The sequence below is a fragment of the Lucilia sericata genome, unplaced genomic scaffold (assembly GCF_015586225.1).
Source record: "Lucilia sericata isolate MDLA Ls3-8-SP2 unplaced genomic scaffold, ASM1558622v1 Contig000158F_arrow, whole genome shotgun sequence".
Taxonomy (NCBI): domain Eukaryota; kingdom Metazoa; phylum Arthropoda; class Insecta; order Diptera; family Calliphoridae; genus Lucilia; species Lucilia sericata.
Window position 1 is genome coordinate 13,470 of NW_023994188.1, and position 26,530 is coordinate 39,999.

Consider the following 26,530-nt stretch of genomic DNA (forward strand, 5'->3'; position numbering starts at 1 on the left):
TTGGGTCAAAAGTATCTTCAAAATGTGACCTGTAGTTTGATTACAAGGTACATGGACAAACAGACAGACGGACATACATATATGCCTTAATCAACTTAGAAAATGAGTCTGAGCTGATTAGTATACTTTAAGGTGGGTATAGGCCCATTAATTTTATGCGTTACAAACTTCAGCACAAATCCAATATACCCACTAAAGTGGTGTAAAATATATGGACTACCAGATGTATGGTGGCTATATGTATGAATTTGTTAGAACAATTGTTTAATACCGGATTTTTTTCATATAGATATACATATTCAAGCGATTTATTTAATTTATACTCATAAATTAATTCATAATTTCTCCCTTGATTTCTTTCAGTTAATTTGCACATATCGTCACATTATAAAGTTCGAAAAAATAATGCAAAATATTTGACCACAATCTGACACACCATTATGTGTGTGAACCGACGTCCTTGTTAAAGCAATTAAAAAAACAACAACTTTAGCGAAATGACACGAGACGGTGAAATACCAGCAATTTTTAATCCAAAACAACATCGAGTTCGTACACCATCGGTGGTGGTCACCGGAGATTCTCCAAATGGTCCATACGGTGGTGGTGGTGGTTTTACAAATATTCTAAATACAAGCAATCCTCAAATAGCCCACCAAGATTCAATATCTTCAAGCCAAAATGATCCTAATGAAGTAATAACTATACATCCTGAATCAACCTGCCCTGTTGCATTAACTAGAGCTGTAAGCGTGGCGGGAGGGGGAGGCGGTGTTGGTGCGGCAGGTGGTGGTGGTGGTAACACCAGCGGTGGCAATGATTCCGATACACCCACAGACCCTGGTCAAAATGATAATACCACATCACGTTTCCCCCGCCTTAAAGCCTGCAAAGAAACCTGTTGTTCTGAATTGGCACAAAAAATGTATTTTGGTGTATGTGTTACTATACTAGTGACAGCATCATGGGTTGGTGCCACACACTGCATTAAGTTATTGTATTTAAATCGCAGCTCCTACATATCGGCCCTAGATGATTTCGATACATTGGCTGTGAGCGGTAATGACTTGAATTTGGTCAACAATGATGATGCCGTTGCATTAGATTCTCTTATACCCATTAGTGATACATCGATTAGTGTAACCGATGTAGAGGATGCAACGAAAATATTCCATGTGCCACCAGATCCACCCATGCCATCAAATATATTTAGTGCACCTTTTTTTGCCGCTTGGTTTTTTACAAATTTCTCTTTGTTATTCTTTCCCATCTATATTTTGGGACGAGTTTCTCTGAGAAAATGTGATAAGCCAGGCGAAATATTAGGTGATGTGTTGAGAGGTTTTCGTGATCGAGGATTTACTGTGGGTAAGTAATAGGATAAATGTATAAATTTAAATATTAGGAAATAAAATTTTAAGAAATCCGAAATTTTGATATTTTTGTGATTTTTATTATTTTAAAGAATTTTATTTAAATTTAAAAATATTTTAATTTGGGATGTTAATATTCTTGAAGTGATATTTTATTAGAATTGGGATTTATTTTGGTTGAAAATATTTTGATGAAACTGCTAGGTAGAGGTTTATTTAAGTTAGACTTTTCCCTATCATATTAATAGCTTCGTTTGCTTTCAGTTGTTCTTCAACTATGAATCTTGCCCAGCATAGTAGTTATTGTAGTTTAAGATCAAATATTATATTATACATGATATTTCACAGCAAGGGTCCTGGCACATATACATGGGTACCACCTGGTTCACAAAGGATTGGAATCTGCTTCTTTACATAGCTACTTAAAGCTAATATATTTACTTGCCTAATGAAATAATTATCTCATTGCTATATGGTTGGGACGAGATATACTTCCTTTGAAGTGTCTTCAGGCCCCCAAGCATTTATTATTCAATGGTACTATGGTGTCATTCCACCAGTAGTTTATCCCTTTTGTTTTTCCTAAATACCAAACCTACACATTTTTGTTGACTAGTGGGATCGAACTTTTCCTTTGTCCAAGTTCAGGGTCCCTTGGTTTTATTTTAAAATAAATCACTTAATAGACGGTATGCGTATAATATTCACTGACCTGGCATTATATTACTCTGGCTAAGGTTGAGCAAACAAGCTCGCTCGGGTTTATCCGTTCGAAGCTCGAATGGTATATCCGTTATTTGCCAAGGCCACACCCAGTTTTGAATGGTCATCGAATGCTAAATGTTCCGCCAACTGTTACTCTAGATATTCATTTGGCGGTTTCATTCCTTCTTGTATGGTTTTGTTTCAACAACCCTATATTGTAGATCTCTATCTATCTATCTATCTATCTATCTATCTATCTATCTATCTATCTATCTATCTATCTATCTATCTATCTATCTATCTATCTATCTATCTATCTATCTATCTATCTATCTATCTATCTATCTATCTATCTATCTATCTATCTATCTATCTATCTATCTATCTATCTATCTATCTATCTATCTATCTATCTATCTATCTATCTATCTATCTATCTATCTATCTATCTATCTATTATCTATCTATCTATCTATCTATCTATCTATCTATCTATCTATCTATCAATCTATCTATCTATCTATCTATCTATCTATCCGGAATAGGAGAAATGCAATTTGTAGACTTTGCCCAATTATAACAAAACCGCGCAATTTTCACCAAATATATATATATTTGTAGAAGTCTGCTGGGACAAGTTATTTTCAACTAGGTCGAGTACAGAAAACAAATACTTGTAACAGCATAAAGTAAATAAGTATTTACAGTATTTATTATTATACATATTTTCTTTCTTATTTTATTTTATTCTATATCTACCCGGGGACCTGTAAATATTTGCTTGTATTTCCGTGTATATGTACATGTGCGTAAAAATCTACATAACTATTTATAATAATATCAACAGGACGTTTTCTCAATCGTTGCCTATCATTTTGTATACTATGGCTTTTAACCACTTACCTTTATACGTTATCTCTGCGTGTCTTATTTGCCACCGATGCCATGGCATTGTTTGCCACCAATGTGGCATGTGTTTACCTTTTATCCTGGGTTATATTGCACGAACAATTTGTAGGAGTGCGGGTAAGTAGTGATGAGAAGAAAAAAATTAAATTATGCCATTAAAAACAGAACATTTTCCCACTCAGTGTTATATCTATTTTAACATTCATGTTTACTTATTTTTTGTTTCTTTACTCTTTGTGCCAGATTGTTGCTGTCATATTGTGTGATACTGGCATTGCACTGTTGGCTTATATGGATGGCATTACGGAAAGTCGTACATTGAGTGGCGTGGTTTTGGCCACTTTGGCAGCAGCTTGTTATGCAGTGTTTCGAGTATGTTGTTGACATTTTAACACCTGTGTGATGTTATTATTGTTTTGTTTGTTGTAAAAATGTTTTTAATTATTTCCTTTATTACATTTTTAATCAAGGTTATGTTCCGCAAAGTGATGGGTGATCCGCCTGTTGGACAAATTGCTTTTGCTTTTACTACATTAGGTTTTCTAAATGCTCTACTCATGTGGCCAATATGTGTGGCTTTATATTTGACTGGCACTGAAATAATGCCATCAGATCGTATGCCTTGGATTATATTATTGATTGCTAGTATATTGTTATTGGGTGAGTACTTACATGATGCACGGGTGATTATTAATTTACTCTTAAAAATAGATTGACACACCTGCCAATTAATTAAAAATAATCTTGTTTGTGGTTATACTATTTTTGATTATACTATTTAAATATTATTTATATTATTTGGAAAATTAAACGAATTTACATTGCATATAAGACAAAAAACTGTACTCTCTGTATAACGAATTTTAAAACATATTTTCGCTTAAAATATTTTAAAGTAATATTTTTAAAAAGTTCAGTTCTAGTTCAGTTTTATTTCTATTTCAGTTTTAGTTCAAATTCAGTTCTAGTTCAGTTTTGTTTCTATTTATGCTCTAGTTCAGTTCTAGTTCAGTTCTAGTTCAGTTCTAGTTCAGTTCTAGTTCAGTTCTAGTTCAGTTTTAGTTCAGTTCTAGTTCAGTTCTAGTTCAGTTCTAGTTCAGTTCTAGTTCAGTTCTAGTTCAGTTCTAGTTCAGTTCTAGTTCAGTTCTAGTTCAGTTCTAGTTCAGTTCTAGTTCAGTTCTAGTTCAGTTCTAGTTCAGTTCTAGTTCAGTTCTAGTTCAGTTCTAGTTCAGTTCTAGTTCAGTTCTAGTTCAGTTCTAGTTCAGTTCTAGTTCAGTTCTAGTTCAGTTCTAGTTCAGTTCTAGTTCAGTTCTAGTTCAGTTCAGTTCTAGTTTAGTTCTAGTTCAGTTCTAGTTCAGTTCTAGTTCAGTTCTAGTTCAGTTCTAGTTCAGTTCTAGTTCAGTTCTAGTTCAGTTCTAGTTCAGTTCTAGTTCAGTTCTAGTTCAGTTCTAGTTCAGTTCTAGTTCAGTTCTAGTTCAGTTCTAGTTCAGTTCTAGTTCAGTTCTAGTTCAGTTCTAGTTCAGTTCTAGTTCAGTTCTAGTTCAGTTCTAGTTCAGTTCTAGTTCAGTTCTAGTTCAGTTCTAGTTCAGTTCTAGTTCAGTTCTAGTTCAGTTCTAGTTCAGTTCTAGTTCAGTTCTAGTTCAGTTCTAGTTCAGTTCTAGTTCAGTTCTAGTTCAGTTCTAGTTCAGTTCTAGTTCAGTTCTAGTTCAGTTCTAGTTCAGTTCTAGTTCAGTTCTAGTTCAGTTCTAGTTCAGTTCTAGTTCAGTTCTAGTTCAGTTCTAGTTCAGTTCTAGTTCAGTTCTAGTTCAGTTCTAGTTCAGTTCTAGTTCAGTTCTAGTTCAGTTCTAGTTCAGTTCTAGTTCAGTTCTAGTTCAGTTCTAGTTCAGTTCTAGTTCAGTTCTAGTTCAGTTCTAGTTCAGTTCTAGTTCAGTTCTAGTTCAGTTCTAGTTCAGTTCTAGTTCAGTTCTAGTTTAGTTCTAGTTTAGTTCTAGTTCAGCTCTAGTTCAGTTCTACTTCCGTTCTAGTTCGGTTATAGTTCAGTTCTAGTTCAGTTCTAGTTCAGTTCTAGTTCAGTTCTAGTTCAGTTCTAGTTCAGTTCTAGTTCAGTTCTAGTTCAGTTCTAGTTCAGTTCTAGTTCAGTTCTAGTTCAGTTCTAGTTCAGTTCTAGTTCAGTTCTAGTTCAGTTCTAGTTCAGTTCTAGTTCAGTTCTAGTTCAGTTCTAGTTCAGTTCTAGTTGAGTTCTAGTATAGTTCTAGTTCAGTTCTAATTCAGTTCTAGTTCAGTTCTAGTTCAGTTATAGTTCAGTTCTAGTCCAGTTCTAGTTCAGTTCTAATTCAGTTCTAGTTCAGTTTTACTTCAGTTCTAGTCAAATTCTAGTTCAGTTCTAGTTTTGCTCATCCCAGCACTGGTGGGTCCTTGAGAACTGCATTTGAAACCTAAACTCGACAATACTTAATCTTAATGCATATGAATTGAATAACGTTTACGTTTATTTACTATTTTTACACAATATTTCAGTAGTTGTCGAAAAATAAGACAATTGTTAACATTCATATTTGTTAAATATTGTTTCATTGCTTTAATATTTAATCATTAATTTCCTTTCTCTTTCCATGTACTCCAGTTTTTCACATATTAATGCAATTTAGCTCAGCTGTTACATACAATATGTTTGTAACATTAGGTTTAATTACAGCAGTTCCTGTTTCAGGAGGTAAATGAAATATTAATTAACGCTGTAATATTATATTCTGTAAATACAAACATTTTTGCAACTGAAGTTATGTGTGTAATTAATAAATGTCTTTATTTTCTTAAATTAAAGCATTGGATGTTGTTTTATATGGTGCTACATTTGCTGGCATGAAATTGGCTGGTGTGATACTAATTGCAGTTGGTTTCTTTTTGGTAATGTTTCCTGAAAATTGGCCAGATTATATAACCAGATTATTAAGGTAAGTTTGTTTTTTTTTTATTATTACACTCAATTAAACTTCATTTATTTTATTATTTAACTATCATTATTACTTTTTTCTTAATATTATTATTATATAAATATATAGTAAATATATTTCCCTAATTAAAATTATTATATTTAAAAGTAAATATGCTAAACTATGTTTTTTATTAAATACTTATAGCTAAATAAAATTGTTAATGTTATTTAACTATTATTATGAATAACTACTTAAACAAACAAAAATTTTAAAATAATTAATTTCTTTTTTCGTTTTCTTTTACAAAATTTTTGTATTAATAATTTTTTTGTGGAAAACAACAAATTATAATTATAAATCAAACCCAAAAAACTAACTTCCTTTCAGAAAAAGTGGTCGTGCTATACTACGTTACCAATGTTGTTGTGAATTAGCTGAAATTCATTATACACACTCGGTAGGCGTTTTTAAATTAAACAGAAAAAATAACAAAAAAACACAAAAAAACTAACCTGAAATCAATAAACAATAAGCAGAATTAATACGTTTAATAAAACAGCTGTTTATTGTTAAATATTTTATACCGTTTATTAGTAGTTTAAATATAAAAAATATATATGAAAATGCTCTTAGTTTTCATAGTTATTATATGCAATGTACAGTGGGCTTAGAAAGTTTAAAATATTAAGTATTATGTATTATTTTAGAAATTGCAATTGTAAATCTAATTGAATTAAGCTACTAACTAACTACTAACTAACTAACTAACTAACTAACTACTAACTAACTAACTAACTACTAACTAACTAACTACTACTAACTAACTAACTAACTAACTAACTAACTAACTAACTAACTACTAACTAACTAACTAACTACTAACTAACTAACTAACTAACTAACTAACTAACTAACTAACTAACTAACTAACTAACTAACTAACTAACTAACTAACTAACTAACTAACTAACTAACTAACTAACTACTAACTACTAACTAACTAACTAACTACTAACTAACTAACTAACTAACTAACTAACTAACTAACTAACTAACTAACTAACTACTAACTAACTAACTAACTAACTAACTAACTAACTAACTAACTAACTAACTAACTAACTAACTAACTAACTAACTAACTAACTAACTAACTAACTAACTAACTAACTACTAACTAACTAACTAACTAACTAACTAACTAACTAACTAACTAACTAACTAACTAACTAACTAACTAACTAACTAACTAACTAACTAACTAACTAACTAACTAACTAACTAACTAACTAACTAACTAACTAACTACTAACTAACTAACTAACTAACTAACTAACTAACTAACTAACTAACTAACTAACTAACTAACTAACTAACTAACTAACTAACTAACTAACTAACTAACTAACTAACTAACTAACTAACTAACTAACTAACTAACTAACTAACTAACTAACTAACTAACTAACTAACTAACTAACTAACTAACTAACTAACTAACTAACTAACTAACTAACTAACTAACTAACTAACTACTAACTAACTAACTAACTAACTACTAACTAACTAACTAACTAACTAACTAAACTAACTAACTAACTAACTAACTAACTAACTAACTAACTAACTAACTAACTAACTAACTAACTAACTAACTAACTAACTAACTAACTAACTAACTAACTAACTAACTAACTAACTACTAACTAACTAACTAACTAACTAACTAACAAACAACAAACAAACAAACTAACTAACTAACTAACAAACTAACTAACTAACTAACTAACTAACTAACTAACTAACTAACTAACTAACTAACTAACTAACTAACTAACTAACTAATTAACTAACTAACTAACTAACTAACTAACTAACTAACTAACTAACTAACTAACATCTGATGTTGAGCTGTGATTGATTGATTCTTCCCAAATTTACATGGTATTTGTGTGCCCCGAAAGATCCAATCGGTACATCAGACAAATTTGGTTTGCTAATTTTGGATTTTATTTTGCGTGTCTTCTGTGACTGCCATTTGGTGCAATGTGATCCGTTGCATAATTACAGACAGAATTCCCATTTACCTTCGTTTATCGCCATTGTGTACTCCATGTTCCTGTCCCAAAGTATCTAGCAAGAGTTTTTACGATCATGATCATAATTTCACTTTGCAACCGGTGCTTAAAGTGATTGATGATGTTAAAAGGTCTGGAGTTCAACAAACTCCTACTTTACATATAGTCTGAGATGAATTTGGTTTTCAATAATTCGATTGTGCATTTTGGTTGGTTTTGGTCACATGATCAAATTACGATAATGTAGCTTTAAATACCAATAAAAACTAATAGTTTCCTTTTAATCTTTTTAAAACAATACATAATATTAATATTATTATAACTTACTCATAATTTTATTCTTTCTTAACCCACTGTGCTAAATACAATGCAATAAATGTCGTGCAGCAAATTAAGCAACAACAAAACTGCTTTGTTTTTACCAACACCAACTAATAGTAATAATTTAAAATAAATTCTTTAAACATTAAACAAACAAAACAAAAAAAAAAAAAGATTTTTACTGAACAACTAAACTGATCAATTGTTTAATTTTTTTAACGAAACATTTTAATTTGATTTTTTTTAGTTGTTAATTAATCGCTACTGTCGTTTCACTCTCTTTCTATCTAAAAAATAAACTTAAAAGTTAATTATATTAACAACAAAATCTACTGTTCTAAAAATACAATATAAATTAAACTATTTTAAATAAAGTTTAATTTATCTGTAGTCCTTATTGCCGTTATATTGTTCTTGAGTTAAAAAGGCTGTTGTAAGTTAATACTTTTTGCAAAAAAAAAATAAATAAATTTCAATAAAACAATACTGAATTGTTTTTTCTGCCTCTATCTCTCCGCTCTCTGTCTCTACTACTTATAAACACTTTGTAAATTCTCTTTTTTGTAAAGTTTTTGCTGTTGTTTGAAACAGTGTTAATTAAACATGTGTAAAAGGTTTGATTGATTTGATGGATTTATTGATTGACAAATAATCGTCGTGTTGTATTATCGATGTTGTGTAATATTAAAAAAACAAAAGTTCTATTTTGAAATTAGTCGTTATTTCAATTAAACGTTTAATTATTTATATATCAACTTATAACTTTATAAATACAGACATACAAACATATGTTAAATTGTTGTAATTCTACATACTTTATTATATTAGTATATTTTTTATCCCTTTTTAAAATGTTAACAAAACTTAAATAGTCTCACCTTAATTGCGGCTGTAGTCTAAAATTTTTTTGTTGGTTTCCAATAAATCGTTATTGCATTTTTGTGGAAACCAAAAATCAATAGTTGTTTTATATAGATAACTATTTTGTATATATTAATTATAATGTCCTTTTCTTTTGTTGGTTTTTACTTTTATATTGTATATTAAGCACACCTGCTTTCCTTGGTAAATTATTAAAAGTTGAGCACCTATAAAAGCATGTTGTTGAAATAAGTTCGTTTCATTTTTTCGTTCTAAGAAAAAGGTTATTTATTATTTTGTAATATTATTTAATTTTTATCTATTTGAAATTGTATTTATTTAGGCAAATTGGTTACAATATGAAAGTAATCCGAGAAAAAATAATTAAATAAAGTTTCAAAACTTTAGTAATTCTCTTTAATATTGAAGAAAATCTTAATATTTCTCCAAATTTTATACATAATTTAAATTTCATCCAGATTTTTTAATTGTATTTTCAAAAAATATTGGGGGTGTATTGATTTTATCATTCCGTTTGCAACACATCGAAATATTGGTCATAAAAAGAGCCAGAAAAGTATATATCGTTCATTTACTACAAGATCGTCATAAATAAAAAAAATCGTGTTGAGTAAAACGGCATTGGAGGTCCATAATTGGTCGTAGCTCCAATATAGAGTTTACTTCCGAAAATCACTTAAATGTACAAAAATATTTAAGAAATAAAGATATCAGAATCAAATTCCACATAATAAAATTTATAAATATTACTCTGCAAAATATTTTGCGGATCGGTCCATAGATTTTCATAGCTCTCATATAAGGCCCACTTACGATAATAATGTAAACGGACATATACATACATATTTCATAACTAAGTAAATATATCGGGATAAAATTCGTCATGAATGTGTTTAAAGTGTAAACCACACTGCGAAATTTCCAAGCTCTCATATAAGCTCCACTTCCGAAAGCCACATTTTTCATTAATATATAAGGATATGTTCTCCTATCATGAATATGTTATGTGTATAGATAAATCATTCTGCAAAAATTTGTTGGGATTGGCCCTTTATTGCACATAGATCCCACATATATTCAACAGGAATATGTTTGCTATATATAAATTATTCTTCGAATCATTTTTGGATCGGCCCATAAACATTCGCAATTCATTAAATATTTAAAAATATTTAGATTGATTGTTATAAAAAGTAGCTTACAGGTGTTTTTCAAACAATAAAAGATCGCCGGATATAAGGAAAAACCTGATATATAAAGTACGATTTAATATGATTCTCCTCTGAATTTAAACTAAATTTTTACTTTTTAATCAGTTCAGAAACCCCGTATTTTGGATTATGCACGTCTTGAAGTAAATAAGCGATATATGTATATATTCTAGTTCCTTATTAGGTTCTAAGTCTCTCTATGTATACTTTGCTGATTCTCGTTAAAATCGGTTAATATCTTTGTTTAACCTCTATTAATTTTTACCATTGGAATTTGAAATTAAACACTCAAATGATAATTTCACACAATTTAATACTAACTACCCAGAAATCATACTGTGAGAAGTATGATGTAAAAGTCCACATACAATGTTCCTTTTAAAAAATTAAGTTTATGTTCATAAACGATGAAATTCAGTGAATAAAACTTAATACCTTAACGAAATTTTATAATGATTGATTCATATTTGACCCTTGTCCCCATAAATACATTCTTTCAAAAATCAAATCGGTTTGTCGTTAATAAATCTCACAAATCATATGTCATATTATAAGAAGAAAGGAGGACGAGTGGTACATCCGAGTGGATACACGGATACGCAGAGCCTGCGAAGAGGACAGTGAAACGTTATAATAATTTATCTGGTATTATTTCGACAAAATAACATCCAAACATCTTGTTAAATTTTAAGGAACTGAGTTTTTGAACATCGGAAACTAAGTTTTGGAACATTAGACAATTAAGAAAAATTACTATAGCGATGGAGTAAAGTATATCAAACCAATCTGCCATTTTTCATTAATATCGGATCGCCATTGACAGAAAAAAAATGTTAGAAAAATGTTAGATAAAATTTTCAAATTCTGCAGATTTCGGACAATAATGGAAAAAGTTACCATATAATGACCTCTTTCGAAAACCAATCTTTATTATATAGGACACCTATATGGGTGAAGCCAATTATAAGTATATCAAGGAAAAACGTAATGTCCCTATTTCGACAGAGCTGTCTTAGGGAATGTATGCTACATACCCTAAGACAGCTCTATATATAACCATATCTCTAGATGCAATATGAGTAATTGCCGGAATTGTCCTACAAGATATATCAGCTGATGAGATATACAGAAAGAAATGCAGGAGAGAATAGACGCTATAGGATGATCTTCGAGAGCAACGAAACCATGCAAAAATGGCAAAGTAGATGGGAAAAAACCCAAAAAGGACGATGGTCTTACAGCTCCATTCCAGTAATAAAAAATGGGTGGAACGCAAACATGGAGATGTAAACTTGTAAACATGGAGGTTATAGAATTTACCTGTATAAATTTCAACGTGCTGATTCATCTTATTGTCCCACCTGCTCGGAGTTAGAAGATGTACAGCATGTAGTCTTTAAATGCCGTAGATTTGCAGAAAAAAAATAGTCTAGACTATAGACTAGACTATATACTATACTATAGACTAGACTATAGACTAGACTATAGACTAGACTATAGACTAGACTATAGACTAGACTATAGACTAGACTATAGACTAGACTATAGACTAGACTATAGACTAGACTATAGACTATACTATAGACTAGACTATAGACCAGACTAGACTAGACTAGACTATAGACTAGACTATAGACTAGACTATAGACTAGACTATAGACTAGACTATAGACTAGACTATAGACTAGACTATAGACTAGACTATAGACTAGACTATAGACTAGACTATAGACTAGACTATAGACTAGACTATAGACTAGACTATAGACTAGACTATGACTAGCTATACTAGACTATAGACTAGACTATAGACTAGACTATAGACTAGACTATAGACTAGACTATAGACTAGACTATAGACTAGACTATAGACTAGACTATAGACTAGACTATAGACTAGACTATAGACTAGACTATAGACTAGACTATAGACTAGACTATAGACTAGACTATAGACTAGACTATAGACTAGACTATAGACTAGACTATAGACTAGACTATAGACTAGACTATAGACTAGACTATAGACTAGACTATAGACTAGACTATAGACTAGACTATAGACTAGACTAGAGACTAGACTACTAGACTATAGACTAGACTAGACTAGACTATAGACTAGACTATAGACTAGACTATAGACTAGACTATAGACTAGACTATAGACTAGACTATAGACTAGACTATAGACTAGACTATAGACTAGACTATAGACTAGACTATAGACTAGACTATAGACTAGACTATAGACTAGACTATAGACTAGACTATAGACTAGACTATAGACTAGACTATAGACTAGACTATAGACTAGACTATAGACTAGACTAGACTAGACTATAGACTAGACTATAGACTAGACTATAGACTAGACTATAGACTAGACTATAGACTAGACTATAGACTAGACTATAGACTAGACTATAGACTAGACTATAGACTAGACTATAGACTAGACTATAGACTAGACTATAGACTAGACTATAGACTAGACTATAGACTAGACTATAGACTAGACTATAGACTAGACTATAGACTAGACTATAGACTAGACTATAGACTAGACTATAGACTAGACTATAGACTAGACTATAGACTAGACTATAGACTAGACTATAGACTAGACTATAGACTAGACTATAGACTAGACTATAGACTAGACTATAGACTAGACTAGACTATAGACTAGACTATAGACTAGACTATAGACTAGACTAGCTACTATAGACTAGACTATAGACTAGACTATAGACTAGACTAGGCTAGACTATAGACTAGACTATAGACTAGACTATAGACTAGACTATAGACTAGACTATAGACTAGACTATAGACTAGACTATAGACTAGACTATAGACTAGACTATAGACTAGACGAAGGTATGTTCGAAATGTTCAATTTCGAATTTATGTTATAGATTTTCTAAATTCGAATATTGGAACATCCAAAAGTTATTTAAGGTGCTAAGTTTACTTTTTTTAAGAATTTCATATACATATTTTCCAATGTTAATAACAGAAATTTCGAAAAGAATTTCAAAATATAAGCTTTTTATTTAATATGTTTTACTTAAAAATAATTCACATTAACAGGTGTTAATGATAGAAAACGGTTATTTTCATTTTTAAAAGTGATAATACGATAACTAACCAGCCGTGAATAAACCTTTTAACTTAAATCACAAGTTTTTAATACGGTTTCGAATTTGATATAACATCGTGTTTAATATCTATAAACCAAAGCAACCTCTTTTTCTGAAGACTAAAACAAAAACAATTACTACAAAATTATTAATTTGTTTCTATAATTTTGCATGTGTTTTTATTTAGTTTTAAATTATAAACAAATTCAACAAAAAATGTATAAAACAAACAATGCGCTTAACAAAAAAAAAAAAACATTTTAAGAAATGAAACATATTTTTAAGAAATCAAATAGTTTTTAAACAACTTTTCTTTTACAAAATGCTTCTAAAACAAACACTTGTAAAAAACGAATTTCGATATTTCCATTATATTTACAGAAATATCATCTTATTGGGTCACAACGCGAGGTGAGTTTCAGAACAAATAGCAAAAATAATAAAAACAAAACATTATTTTTATTACAAGAAAACTGTTTAATAAACAATTTAGGAGTGTTTAATTTAATTATTTTATTATGATCAGGTTGTTGTTAATTTAATTTGTTTTTTATTTTCGTTAACTAATTTCAACGAATTTTTAGGTTTTTCTTACATTTTTTAAAGAATTGAATTTGAAAATTTAGTTTTTATTTTGCAAACAAAATAATTTAATGAAGCAATTTTATGGTTTGTGTTTTATTATTTGTTTTGAAGTTAAAAAACATTTTGTTTAATATTTAAAAAAAAATTAAAAATTAATTAAATTGCGTTGTTTACCAAGCCGAAAAAAATCTCTAGAAAAAAGAAGAAAAACAGAGTGTCATTGTTGTTGTTATTGCAATTGAAATTCACCTTCAATTTATTGAGTTTCTTTTTTAATATTTGAACATTTCTTAATTGTTTCTAAAAGAAAAACACGTTTGATTTTTCTTTTATTTTCCAATTTTTATAAATGTTTAATAATCTGTTTAATTTTATTTATTTTCTTTTTTTTGGAAATGTAATGCTCTATTTTTTAAACAAAACAAATTCTTTTTTATTAAAAAATATCAATGTTAAAACAATATTTTTTAAAACATTTCTTTTATATGTGTTTGTGTGTATTGTGTTCTCTCTACTTCAAATTTTATAAAAAAAAAAAAAAAAACTTATTTACCTCCAAACAAAACAAACAAAAAAATTAATAAAAAATAATAATCAAATTCTCGGATATGGCAGATTTAAAGACTATACTACTACTGGTATTAAAATTATTACTTTTTTATTCTTATTCCAATACTTCATTGCAAAATATAGTTTCTCACTTTACTTCAGTTCTTTCACTCACTACCTTACGTAATTACTTACACCTGCTTAAAGTAGTTTTACAATTTTATTTCAAATATTTATTAAAAAAATAAACACTTCAAAATCGTCTTAAAAAGGTAAGTGTGATGATTTTTCTTTTAAATCTGCTGCAAAATCTTCTAAAACTCCTTTTACACCTTTTAAAAAATCGCTCTACAGAATTTAGATAAAGACAGGTCTTTAGTCGATTAAAAAGTGTTGAAATTTTCACTATATTCGGATTACTAAAAATATTTTTTCTAAAAGAAAAGTATCAAAAATTCCATAGAAAGCTTTTCTAAAAAAGCTTTTTTAAAGAAAGTCTTTATATACAAAACTTATTTAACAGAAGCTTTTCTAAAATAAACTTTTATAAAGAAAACTTTTGTTTGAAAACTAATATTTTTTAAAGAATCTTTTCTGAATAAAACTTTTTATTAACTAAAGCTTTCCTAAAAAAAACTTTTGTGAGGAAATTTTTTCTAAAGAAAACTTGTAAAGAACGTTTTTCTAAGGAAAACTTTGTAAACAATTCTTTTCTAATGAAAATTCTTCTAAAGAAAACTTTTCTAAAGAAAGCTTTTCTAATGAAAACTTTTATAAAAAAAAACTTTTCTAACGAAAACTTTTATAAAAAAACTTTCTAATGAAAACTTTCTAAAGAAAACTTTTCTAATGAAAACTTATATAAAGAAAACTTTTCTAATGAAAACTTCTCTAAAGAAAGCTTTTCTAATGAATTTATAAGGAAAAAACTTTTCTAAAGAAAACTTTTCTTATGAAAACTTTTTTAAAGAATACTTTTCTAATGAAAACTTTTCTAAAGATGACTTTTCTAAAGAAAACTTTTTTAAAGAAAGCTCTTCTAAAGAGAACTTTTCTAATGAAAACTTTTTTGAAGAAACTTCTAAAGAAAACTTTTTTAAGGAAAACTTCTAAAGAAAACTTTTCTAAACAAAGCGCTTCTAATGAAAACTTTTCTAAATAAAGCTTTTATAAAGGAAGCTTTTCTAAAGAAGCCTATTGTGAACAAAACTTTTCTAATGAAAACTTTTCTAAAAAAGCTTTTCAACCTTTCTAACGAAAACTTTTCTAAAGAAAACATTTTCAATGAAAACTTTTCTAAAGAATGCTTGTCTAAAGAAAACCTTTCTAAAGAAAGCTTTTCTAACGAAAACTTTTGTAAAGAAAACATTTTCAATGAAAACTTTTCTAAAGAAAACATTTTCAATGAAAACTTTTCTAAAGAAAGCTTTTCTAAAGAAAACTTTTCTAATGAAAACTTTTCTAAAGAAAGCTTTTCTAAAGAAAACTTTTCTAAAGAAAGCTCGTCTAAAGAAAACTTTTCTAATGAAAACATTTCTAAAGAAAGATTTTCTAAAGAAAACTTTTCTAAAGAAAACTTTTCTATGGTAAACTTTTTTAATGAAAACTTTTTTAATAAAAACTTTTCTAAAGAAAACCTTCCTAAAGAAAACCTTCCTAAAGAAAACTTTTTTTAAAAACTTTTCTAAAAAAAACTTTTCCTAAAGAAGCTTTTAAAATTAGAAGTTTTGTAAAGAACACTTTTCCAATAAAAACTTTTCTAAATAAAACTTTAAAAGGCAACTTTGCTGAAACTGTCAATATGCTTTTTTAAGGACAACTTTCTTGACAAAATATCTTTTCCAAATAAAACTGTCATAAGAAAACCCTGCTGAAAACAAAGTGGTCTTGGCAAGACAATGTTTTAAAAAAACTATTCTAAAGAATACTGACTTTACCCGATCATGTTCTAAGAAAATTGTCTTGACACTGTACTTAAGAAAACTGTACGTAAGACACAGTTGCAACGAAAATTTTCTTGACTAGAAATTATTGTAAAGAAACCTCTCTTAGCAAGACACTGTTCTTAAGAAAGCTGTTCTGACAAAGCCATTCTAAGGAACACTGTATTTTAATACACTTTTCTAAAGAAAAATTTCTTGTATGTATGTTAAAAAAAATAACCTTATGACAAGAACTGTCTTAAAGTAAACTGACTTGGCAAGAAAACTGTCATGGCAAGATACTGTACTAAAGAAACATTTCTTGAATAGACGCCGTTCTTAAGAAAACTGTCATGTAAGACACAGTTCCAAAGAAAATTGTCTTGACTACAAACTGTTGTAGAGAAAACTGTTTTGACAATACACTGTTCTAAAGAAAAATATAGACGCTATTCGAAAGAAAACAGACTTGTCAAGATACTGTTTTAAAGAAAAGTGTCTTGACTTGAAGTTGTTCTTAAGAAAACTGTGTTGTAAGACACAGTTCTAAGGAAAATTGTCTTAACTAGAAACTGTTCTAAAGAAAATGTCTTGACAAGATACTGTACTAAAGAAAACTGCCTGTAATGCACTTCTTTAAAGAAAACTGTCTTGCAATACGGTGACAAGAAAATGTTCTAAAGAAACCTTCTTAGCAAGACACTGTTCTAACGGAAACTGTTATTTGAAAAATAGCCATGAAAAGACAATGTCTTGAGCTTGACTTGATCTTATTTGATCTTTTATCTAAATTCTGTTTCAAAGATTTTTTTAATTATAAATTAATAACCATTACGCACCATTTTTTTAATCTCTCTCTTTACTCCGTAAACTGTAACTAATAATGACACTCTAAATTCTATTTAATTTTTTTAAATTATTTTATTCAAATAATTAGTTATCTATAGAAACTTAAAATAATTTTTTTTAATTTCTTTTTTAAACCTTATTTTTCAACACTTTAGTTCCAAAAAAATATATATTTTTAAATATATAACCATCTTAAACACTAAACTATAACTTTGGCTTCTAAAAATTCTTTTCTATTTCACTTTCCATGTAAAAAAATATTAAACAATAACAAAACCATTGGATTTCCTATGCTTATAAAAAAAATTTCACCAACAAAATAATTTACATGAAAACTTAAAACTCAAACCAATCAAAAAAATCAATCACATTTAGTCGCCCTGCATTTTGTAGACGTGATGTGGTCGTTGCCTCACCACCAACAAGATAGGCCAGGTATTGAAAGAAAAATAATTAAAAACACTACTACTACGACAACTATTAAAACAATGAATATATATGAAATTTTTGCTCAATTATTATACACAAATATTAAAAGATAAATAAATATTTTAATACAAATATTATTAATATAAAAAAATTACAAGGATTAAGAAATAATGGTAAGTAATTAATAACAAAATGAAAACGTTTTTTTTTTTTAATTAATAATTTTTGAACAAATAGGTTTTACTGGTTAGGAAATTATTTTCTTTAATATATTATTTTTTTTTTCTTATAAAACTTGTAAATTATTGTATAATACAAAATTATAAATAATTTTTACAGATCTCAACAGATTTATGCAAATCAAAAATATTATGCCGTTAATACTCATGCTTTCGCTTAAGCGTTATTACAAAATGAGATAAATTAAAAACGTAAAACGTTCTTATATTTAATATTATTCCCTAAAGTCCACATACAAGTTTTTGTTTTATATCTCAATTTCTCAAGCCACTTTATCATAAAGGGTGAGCTTTTATTTAATTTGGTTAAAAATACTTATAAATTTAAAAAAATCTACAATTTCTTTAACTTTCTAGTAAAGGAAACGGCTTGTAAATATTTATTTCGACTTCCAATAAGCTTACAATAAAAACAAATTTAGTGCAGCTTTAATTTAGTTTAGTTTGAATTTAAGCTTAAAACTATTTGCAGTTTAAACTTAATTAACACTACTCAATGTTTTAAAAGAAATATTTGATAATGAACATTGAAATGATTAAAATAATAAAATAAATTTCAAAAGGAATCTGAAAGGCAAAAGCCATGAGAAAAAGCATTTTTGTCATGGTTTAACATGTTATATTTCTAAAGACAACATTCATACGATAGTTTTCTAAAGAACACTGACAAGATACTGTTTCAAACAAAATACACAATACACTTTTATAAAGAAAACGGTCTAAGAAAACTGTCTACACAAGACACTTTTATGAAGAAAAATGTCTACACAAGACACTTTTTTAAAGAAAACTGTCTACAAAAGAAACTTTTTTAAAAACACAAAACACTTGTCTAAATGAAACTGTCTACACCAGACAATTTTATAAAGAAAACTGTCTAAAACACTTCTAAAGAAAACTGTTCACAAAATATCCTATTATAAAGAAAACTGCCTATACAAAACACTTTTCTAAAGAAAACTTTCTACCCTTTTTAAAGAAAACTACACAATGCACTTTTATAAAGAACACTGTCTACACAAGACAAGACACACAACATTATTCTAAAGAAACTGTCTATACTAGACACTTCTCTATAGAAAACTGTTTATAAAAGACACTTCTAAGGAAAATGGTCTACACAAGAAATTTTTCTAATTTTTTTTTTTTTAAGAAAACTATCTACACAAGACTATTTTCTAAATACAACTATCCACACAAGACACTATTCTAAAGAAAATTGTCTACACAAGACACTTTTCTAATGAAAACTGTCTACACAAGATAGTTTTCTAAAGACAACTGTTTATACAAGATACTTTTATAAAAAAAAGCTATCTACACTAGACACTTTTCTAAAGAAACTGTCTACACAAGATAGTTCAGTTTTCTAAAGAAAACTGTTTACTTAAGATATTTCTACAAATAAAGCTGTCTACACAAGGTAATTTTCTAATGAATACTGTCTACTGTGTACGCAAGACACTTTTATAATGAAAACTATCTTGACAAGAACCGTTTTTAAAGAAAACTGTCTACACATTTTTCTGAAGAAATCTGTCTATACAAGACACTTTTTCAAAGAAAATTGTCTTGATACGACACTTTTCTAGAGAAAATTGTCTACACAATACACTTTTCAAAGGAAACTTGTCTTCACAACACACTTTTGTGAAGAAAATTGTCTAACAAGTCCATTTTCTGAAGAAAACTGTCTACACAAGAAACTTTTCTAAAGACAACTGTTAAGACAAGACACTTTTGTAACGAATACTGTCTACACATGACACTTTTCTGCAAACACAAGGCCCTTTCCTAAATAAAACTGCATACACAAAACACTTCTAAAGAAAACTATTTACACTCTTTTAAAGAAAATTATCTACACATTTCTAATGAAAACTGTGTAGAAAACAATGTTCTAAAAATGGAATTGAAAATAAAATTGTTAAAAAAGTCTGTTATTAAAAAAACTGTCTTAAAAGGACAATTAAAAAATTTATAAAACATACTTCATTATCAAAGTTTTTTATAAAAAAATCTTGTACTCTTCTCCTTTATTATTGAGTAGTGTTATCTATTATCTTCAAATATCTATTATATATATTAAAAAATCTATATACACAATTTTAAAACCTCGTGTGTAAACGTGTAGTTAATTATAATACTATTGTTCTGTAATGCATTACTTTTGTGGTACTTTGTGTCTGCTTTCTTTAATTTAATAATAAAAAACAAAACAAAATCTTTTGATACTATTTCATCTTCCTGTAAGTTCTAAATCTCTAATACTACTTAACATCCTCTTAAAGTCTGTTTATATACTATATCTAATGCTTTTTTCCCCCCCTAACACCAACTATGAATTTTCAAATACACGCGTAAATACTAGTTCCACTGCTTTTGGTAAATAAAAACTTTAGCTTTTCTTGTATAATTTTTATTCCTCTTCCTTTATAAAAATATAATTTATTTTTTTAGTAACTACATAATTTTTTTTTCAATCACATTTTATCAGTAAAATCAGTAAAAATTCTATAAACAAGAATAAATTCCAAAAAAAATATAAACAAACGATATTTTTATACGATTTTAAATAAAATAGAAAATGTTGAAATGAGATAAAATTTGGTACCATAAGCTATTTAAAAACAAAAATTACAAAATTTTAATAAAAATCACTAACTATTAGCGTTTATTTTTAATGCTTGTCTTTCAACATTTTCTAAATAAATTTGTTAAATTTTAGGATTTTAACATTTGCAATGAAATAGACTAAACTAAAAACAATTTTTGAATATTATTTTAAAGGCTTTCCATTAATATATAATTTTATTTTAAATTTTCATTTTCTCTAAACGAAAATAACACTAATAAAAAAACACAACAATCAAATAATTTAAAAACAACAACAACAAAGATGGGGTCGAGGTCCTCGCCACGGTTCGTTAGCCGGTCAGCATCCCACCATTATAGATTATCGGACGGGATACATAAGGTCCCATCTTCGGTCACCCTCTGGCCGTGTGAGATGACTGATCTATCGCCTACCGGTTTTATACAAAACAATCACAATAAACCGCAACAACAACAACAACATCATGCTCATCATCAAACACTACAACAACCACATCATTCCTCTTTACATCACCAGCAGCATCCACAACATTCTAGTCTTTCCCTATCGTCATCAGGTGGCGGTGGCGCTGTTGGCGGCCACCATTCCAGCAGCCATAGCAGCAGTTTGCGTGCTCCTCCAGTTGGCAGTGGTGGCGGTCGTTTATTTTCATATTTTGGCAATGATCATGAACATGAACGTAAAAAGTCGGAAACATCATTTTTCAATTTGGGTTTTCGTCGCAAATCAACTGTTGTTTACTATGCGGCCACCGACTAATATGAACCCCATCGTTTATCCATCAACTCTATTGGATGAATTGAATTTATTGCCACAACAGCTACATGCATTGTAAACAAATCCGTACATTAAGCAAACAATTACAAACAAAAAAGAGTAAGAATTACTGTTAAATATAAATTAAATAATTAACAATTTAAATATATACTAACTTAAAAGAAAAATTAAATATTAAACAATTTGATGTTAATTTTAAGATAATCAAAGAAGAATTTGCAAAAACAAACTCAAAATAAGACACACTCACATTATACATAATTGTTAAAACAAAATATTGAAAATATATGACATACATTTACCGTTATTCAAATTATGCTCAATTAAAACAAAACCAACAAAAGAATATCAAAAACACAGCCTACAATCAACCACCATAATTAAATTTAAAAAAATATACCAAAGAAATAACGTTCAAAAAGGATCTTATTAGTTTTGTGTAGCATATTTTAAGGATGTGAGTTTATATTTAAGAGAGGATATGTTTGTTTCATATGAATAAACACACAAAATATGCTTCTAATTTTTGTGATCTACAGTTATCTTCGAAATTGTACTTCTTCTAAAAGCTTTTTTTTAGAACCTCCACCACTATAGTGAGGATTTTGGAGCTCGTTATTATGTTTCATTATTTAGTATCTCTACAAAAACTTAGTTTTATATACATAAGTCTAAATAATACTTTCGATTTTCGTAATGATCGGTGCTCATTTGACCCTAGCCCCATGCAAGCACAAGAACGTTGTTAACTCAGTTTAAACACAAACATTATGATGAAATTCTTCATAGTTAACTTCTAACATAAACCTTTCCTCCAAATTTTGATAGCATCGATCAATAATTGACACCTAGTCTAAATAATACTACGAAAGTTTTTAACTTTCTTTTAAACACAAGCATTATAATGAAATTCTTCATAGTTAACTTCTAACTTAAATCTCTCCACCAAATTTTGATAGCATCGGTCCATAATTGACCCTAGATCCCATGTACACACAGACTCTTATAAAAAATCCGTCTTTCATCAATAAATTGCCTTAATATATATGGAATTTAAGGTAAAATTCTTCATAAATGTTTTATGAACGATTATACTTTCCTACTTGTTTTATGTGCTTTGTTATCCTAAAAACAAAAAGCCCACTTTACGATTTTGAGGATTCTAGCTGTAATATATTTTCAGATATGCGAACCTTTGTATTTAATTTATATGAGAGATGTCACACCAACAACTTCAATGGATTATAACGTTACATTTTAAGATTCTACCTCTAATAGTTTCATTGTTTTGGGAGGTGCCAAGCACCCGATTGGTAGCCCGCCTTTTTTCTCCAAATGTGTATATGGATGTGAAATATTTTCGTTCTAAATTTTAGGGTTATAGCTCTAATAGTTTCTCAGATATAAACATATTTGTATTCAATTCACAAGCCACGGCCCCTATTGCAAGTACGCCCAATTTTGATTCTTAAATACTCACATTGAAGCTAAAGTGACTTCGAAAAAACTGATGAATCTCAGATATTTTAATTTAAAATTTTTCTTATATGGCAGGTGCTACGTCCACTAACCATTTTGTGTCTTACATAGCCGATAATTGCAAATACATTATTTCTTTCAGATAATGCTCACGACCCAATTATTCATCATTTCACTCTCATTCATAATACATACAACGTTCAATTACGATCCCAATGAAAGGGGGATTAACTAATGTTCTCTCAATTCAGTTTAAATTACCCAACGACTTCTAAACAACTCATTGTCACCTCAGCAGTTTGTCTTCATTCGCTGGAAGTCTTTAAGAGCAATTTGCGCGTCGTCGTTATCACTTAAAGGCGATCAGACCAATGTTATTTGACGTCTCATTCTTAATCGGTATTACTTCCTAAATATTCTAAGTTATGATTTGCCTGCAAATAACGGTATGATCATATTCTGCCTCATGACGGAGATATCATTCTAACTACTATATAATAAAGTTGGAGCTCCCTCTCCACCCGTAACATGTCATAAAAGATCTTCGAGTGTGCGACAACTACACTGAGCGATATAGGCATGATTCGCTTGAAAAAGCATGGTATTTCCAGAGTATCCTATCAATATCGTACTTGAAGGTTACCTATTGCAAAAGATACTGAGATCTGCATAAAGCAATAGAGTAGAGCGTTCTTGTTGCTGCACTAAGCCCCCAGGATTGTCCACTCTAAAAAGAGCCATATGTCCGTAGTAATTCTACCCTGAGGTCTATGGGTCACTTTTAGCTCAAGTTATGTTATCAATGAGGTTGATTATATCAAACGCTTGCCATAAAAGAGCAGCGTCTGACTCTGCCACTTTATAGTACGTTAGGATGTTGATCTGGATGTGGCTGTGTTCTTGGTATTTAGATTTTTGATTGATCTTTATAATTCTTCTTTAGATAAGTGCACTTGAAAAGTCTAAAAGTACACGATACATTACTTTTTGTTGTGTTCAGTCCAATCTGTCTTGTTTAAACTTAAGCGACTTTTACGTGACAATCAAGGACAACGGATATCGAAGAGAACGCTTGTATTTTGACAGTATTTTTCATTGAATTTTCCTTCACAGATTTACGGTAAACCTATGAAGGTAAACCGTTTACCTTCTTAGAGTCATAAGCCGTGTTCTGTATTTATGATGTTAGAAGTCACCACCAGCATATCCTCCTCGTCGGAATGTAACTTGTCATCACTGGTCACAGTGCCGTCTAGCAATACCGGGATCAGTATGGTCTTATAACGTGCTTCTGAGAACTCTCGTTATCCTTTGAGATATTAGCACTTGAGTCTAGACTCTAGAACACTGTATCACACTATTACACTGCCGCTTTTCTCGCGTCGAGTGCAGATCAGGATGGCGAAAACCGTTGGGCTTTTCAGGTCTTGAACCAACTGATCAATCTTTCTCATTCCTGAAATCTTTAAATTATTTTGAGCATTATTAATGTGTCACTTCGCCCTGTCCTGCTAAATGTAGATATCCATTCGCAGCAAGTTTATGTGGAGGATGTTTATCAATTACTCGAAGATTCCGATTGTACATATTCTCCATCCATTGGTACATAAACCTTGGTAGAGTTTAGAAACAAATCGACCAAAACAGCAACATTCTAATCTACATTTCTTTGTTTAGATTCAATTAGGCCCATGGAAAGCTGTTCTGATATAATAGAAATTCCTTTTGTAGATGGCCATTACATCTTTACGAAGTGTCCACTATGGACCCTTCGTATATTAGTTTGCATTTCCAAATTCAAATTTACTTTTCGGTTCAGAGAAAAATCGTTTTCAATTTCTGAATTAAAACATTTTTTTGAATAGTTTAGAAGTCTCAGTGAAATTGTATAACCTTGGTTTTTGTATCTGTTAATTTTAAAACTTCTCCAATTAAAATAAATAATAATAAAGAACTATGGTCCGATTTTATAGTTCACACTAAAGCAAAAAAAGTTTTACTTAAGTTTGTAAATTTCATACAAAATACAAAACTTCCTTTAATGAGAACTGTAAAGCCCAGCCTATATCTTTTCATATATTACAATTTATTATTTAGTTAGTTTATTTTTAAAGAAAAACCAGTTTAACTGAACAAAATTAAAACTAACTGTTTATTCAAGGATCTCTAAAAAATATTCATTCCACCCATTAATTTAACTACATACATACTAAAACTATATGCCAATTGTTTAAAGCAATTAAAAATAAATTAATTAATAATAAAACATAATTTAAGGACACGTACATAATACTATATATTTATTTATATAACACAAATCAGTCTTATTCAAAAATGAACACTTCGTCAATAATCAATAATATTTCAGGAATTACGAGGTTTTTAAACTTTTCAATTTTAATTGGAAGCTAATTATATGAATATAAATTGAAGATTCTGAAATAGAATTGGAATATGAATAGTTGGAGATTTTTAAAACGGAGTAGGAAATCATTTAGTTTCGGAAGAGTACATCATTACTATTCTTTCCATGATACCAATTACCCTATTTCACTTAGCACAATGAATTTATGGACTAATCTAATAGAAAATGGGGGGGGGGGGTGGTTGTTAGGTTAAACTGTAACTCGAGCGAAAGAAAAAATTTCGAATTTGTATGTTAAATACATTGTATTTCGAAAGCTTTTTCTTAACCCCCTTGGATTAGACCTAAATATAGAACCCCCAGATTAAAATTGTACAGTTTAAGCTATTACAACAACAAATAGTCTTTCAGAGGGGTAGATAAGCATAGATAGTATTGGAGTACAATTGTGAAATATAAATTGAAGATTCTGAAATAGAATTGAAAATTCTGATATATGTATATAATTAGCAGGGAAACCGAAAAAAGTGTTTTAAGCGCTTTAAATATGTCGTAAAAAACTCAAAATATGCTCTTAAAATTTAATAAATAGGCTCCAAAAATAATTATTTTAAATTATATTTTAACATTGAAAAGCTTAAAAAGACTGAAATTGTAATGAAATAATAAATATTTAATGTCATATTTCATCCTACTAGATTTTTTATAATTGGTTAATCTGTTAGTTTGAAGATCCAGTTTAATAGAACTCTGTTTTACGTTCAGATAACCAATAAATAACATGAAGCCATTTGGTCCCCAAAAAAACATATTTCAAACGACAAAGTTTGACACATTTCTTCCAGTTGTATTCATAGCTTCACACAGAAAGACGCCGAAACACGTGAACTTAATTTTCGGTCGTAGAATCTAGTGGCATACTCCGTTTTGAAAAGTTAGGTCAAAATCGGGAGATATTGGATTTTAAAGTTTACACTGTTTCTGAGGTGTTTTTTAAAAAAACTTTCACAGATAGAAAATTATGGATTAATTATGCATATACATATATTTAGCTTTTTATAATTAGTTCGTATGTCTATGCGTGAAAACTTTTTTCAAAAATTTAAAAATTCATTTAAAAAATCACCTCATAAAGAGTTCATACTTTAAAACACAATATCT

At 29.0% G+C, this 26,530-nt stretch overlaps 1 protein-coding gene across 3 annotated transcripts; it reads left to right on the forward strand.

Annotated features, from left to right (window-relative positions):
• Positions 1–368: 368 nt before the first annotated feature.
• LOC119601332 lies at positions 369–26,386 on the forward strand. Of its 3 annotated transcripts, none has more exons than XM_037952178.1 (9): positions 369–1,368; positions 2,926–3,104; positions 3,231–3,359; positions 3,458–3,647; positions 5,611–5,700; positions 5,812–5,941; positions 6,311–6,380; positions 13,940–13,969; positions 21,031–26,386. In XM_037952178.1, exons 1-9 carry the CDS (start codon positions 498–500, stop codon positions 21,505–21,507), a joined length of 2,166 nt encoding a protein of 721 aa, XP_037808106.1. In that variant the 5' UTR covers positions 369–497; the 3' UTR covers positions 21,508–26,386. The 3 variants fall into 3 exon arrangements, 2 of the variants coding, with proteins under 2 accessions (XP_037808106.1, XP_037808107.1); XR_005231213.1 differs by lacking the exon at positions 6,311–6,380 and adding an exon at positions 17,839–18,065 and having other exon boundaries at positions 498–1,368; positions 21,031–21,092; XM_037952179.1 differs by lacking the exon at positions 13,940–13,969.
• Positions 26,387–26,530: the final 144 nt, after the last annotated feature.